At 68.0% G+C, this 1919-nt stretch overlaps 1 protein-coding gene across 1 annotated transcript in view; it reads left to right on the forward strand.

The window, feature by feature from the left end:
• Nucleotides 1–1919, forward strand: part of NBEAL2 (neurobeachin-like 2) — a 36443-nt gene that overhangs the window by 13291 nt on the left and 21233 nt on the right. The window contains 2 exon segments of the mRNA XM_014540500.1: nucleotides 5–168; nucleotides 668–748. Coding sequence (XP_014395986.1) covers nucleotides 5–168; nucleotides 668–748 — 245 coding nt within the window.

The raw sequence follows: 1919 nt of genomic DNA on the forward strand, positions 1-1919 counted from the left end.
TCAGGCCGCGGTGGGCGCTGCTGGGAGGGGTGGGCAGGGCTGACCCGTGGCCCCTCCACAGACGCCATCCCCATGATGCTGGCCTGCGAGGACCGGCCAGTGCTGCAGGCCACCTTCCTCAGCAACAACTGCTTCGAGCACCTCATCCGCCTCATCCAGAACAGCAAGGTGGGCGGCCGGGCAGGGGTGCAGGGCCTGGAAGCGGAGGGGGAACCGCATGTGCGTGTCCAGATGCTGCCAAGCACACCTGGGCCGCACAGGCTGGAGGGACGAGCTGGTGTGATGCCTGCAGCGCAGTGGGGGGCCTGCAGCCGAGGATGGCTCTGTACCCACAGGAGGGGGTGCTGTGGAAGGACAGGAGCTGCCCTGGCCCCCGTTTTCCCTTTCCCTAGCCCCAGGTCCGGGGCAGGAGGATGGTCAGCGGTTTGGATGCAGGGCCTGCTCCTGTCCATTTAGCCGCCCGACTGTCCCTCTGAGCAGGGCATGGGGCGCAGCTTCCCTCCCCTTCTCTAGGGCCTGGGGGCGCTCAGCCTGGGCTCAGGGCGCATCCTTCCCTCTAGGGCAGGCCCCGGCAGCTGCCACAGGCCCTGCTCTAACCCTGCACCTCCCTCATCTCCCTTCTCTCTCCTCTGCCTCCTCCACCCTGTGCCCTCCCCCTTCCCCACAGCTATACCTGCAGGCCCGGGCGCCCCCTGAGGGGGACAGTGACCTGGCTACCCGGTTACTGACCGAGCCCGATGTCCAGAAGGTACCGCCCTGGGGCTGACCCGCTCAGGCACGCGCCTCCCTGGGCACCCACCCCCGGGCTCCTCAGCCCTTCCCGCACTCTGCGGGGGGTGAGCCGACAGGAGGGAGGCCTGGCCTGGCCTGGTAGCGGGGCTGGGTGTCCCAGGCTGTCTCACCTACTTGCCACGTCCCTGTCTAAGGGGACAGGGCAGGGGTGACCTGTGTCCTGCCTAGTATTGCTTCTGGGCGCTGGGGTTTGGCTGTGCCAAGCCGGAGGGAACCTTCGAAACCCAGCCACCTACACCCATTCCCCAGAGGGAAACAGCCCGATAGATATGCAGGGATTGGCTGGTCGTTCCCGGAAAGGGCGGTCCCCCGCGTGGGACCACTTCTCTCCATGGATCCTTGCCCCTGCTCTGGGCAGGTCACTGGGAGCCCCCCTCCTGCCACCCCCTCCTGAGGTGCCCCCCCCACCGGCCTCACCTTGCACCTGTGCGGGAAGCTCAGGGTATCACGTGGGGCGCCCTCTGGTGGCTCAGTGCCTGGGCTCCAGCCTCCGGGGCCCCTCCTGAGGCAGCCCGGGGTGTCTGGCCTCGGCTGCACCCTGAGAGCCTGCACGTCCATTCATCGGCGAGGCAGGCGCGGCCCTGGTGGCTATAGATGAGCAAACAGCCCGCAGAGGGTCCGAAGGTGCCCGGGTCACTAGGAGGATCAGGCAGAGCTGGTAGCACCTGCTGACCACGTCCCCAAGCCCTCCTGCCCCTCAGGCTAGGGCAGGGCGAGTGAGCAGCGTGCCTCGCTCTCGGGTCAGCAGGGTGAGCCTCAGTGTCCCCACGTGGACCTAGTGGACAGGGGCAGGGGCAGGGGCAGGGCAGACTCCAAGGTCTCGAAGGTTCTTCTGGTTCTAACATTGTGTGATGATTGCCCTCCATTCCCCGGCCCCCTGTCAATCATCCTGGGTGGTGGGCACCTGCTGGCCTGCCTGCACGTGTGTCTGGCTTGGGGGGGGAGGGGGGCTGCGGCCCATAAGCCCCCCAGACGGAGGGGTGTGGCGACAGGGCCTGCCCAGCCTGGGCGCCTTCCCTGGCCTCTTGGTCAGAGTGGCTCTTGCCAAGCGGCTCAGAGAGGGCCCTGGGGTCCGGGGGAGGGGCACCGCCGTTCGGGTGAGGAGCAGAGGGCCTGGTGCCGTACGG

Source organism: Myotis brandtii, unplaced genomic scaffold (assembly GCF_000412655.1).
Source record: "Myotis brandtii unplaced genomic scaffold, ASM41265v1 scaffold246, whole genome shotgun sequence".
Lineage (NCBI taxonomy): Eukaryota > Metazoa > Chordata > Mammalia > Chiroptera > Vespertilionidae > Myotis > Myotis brandtii.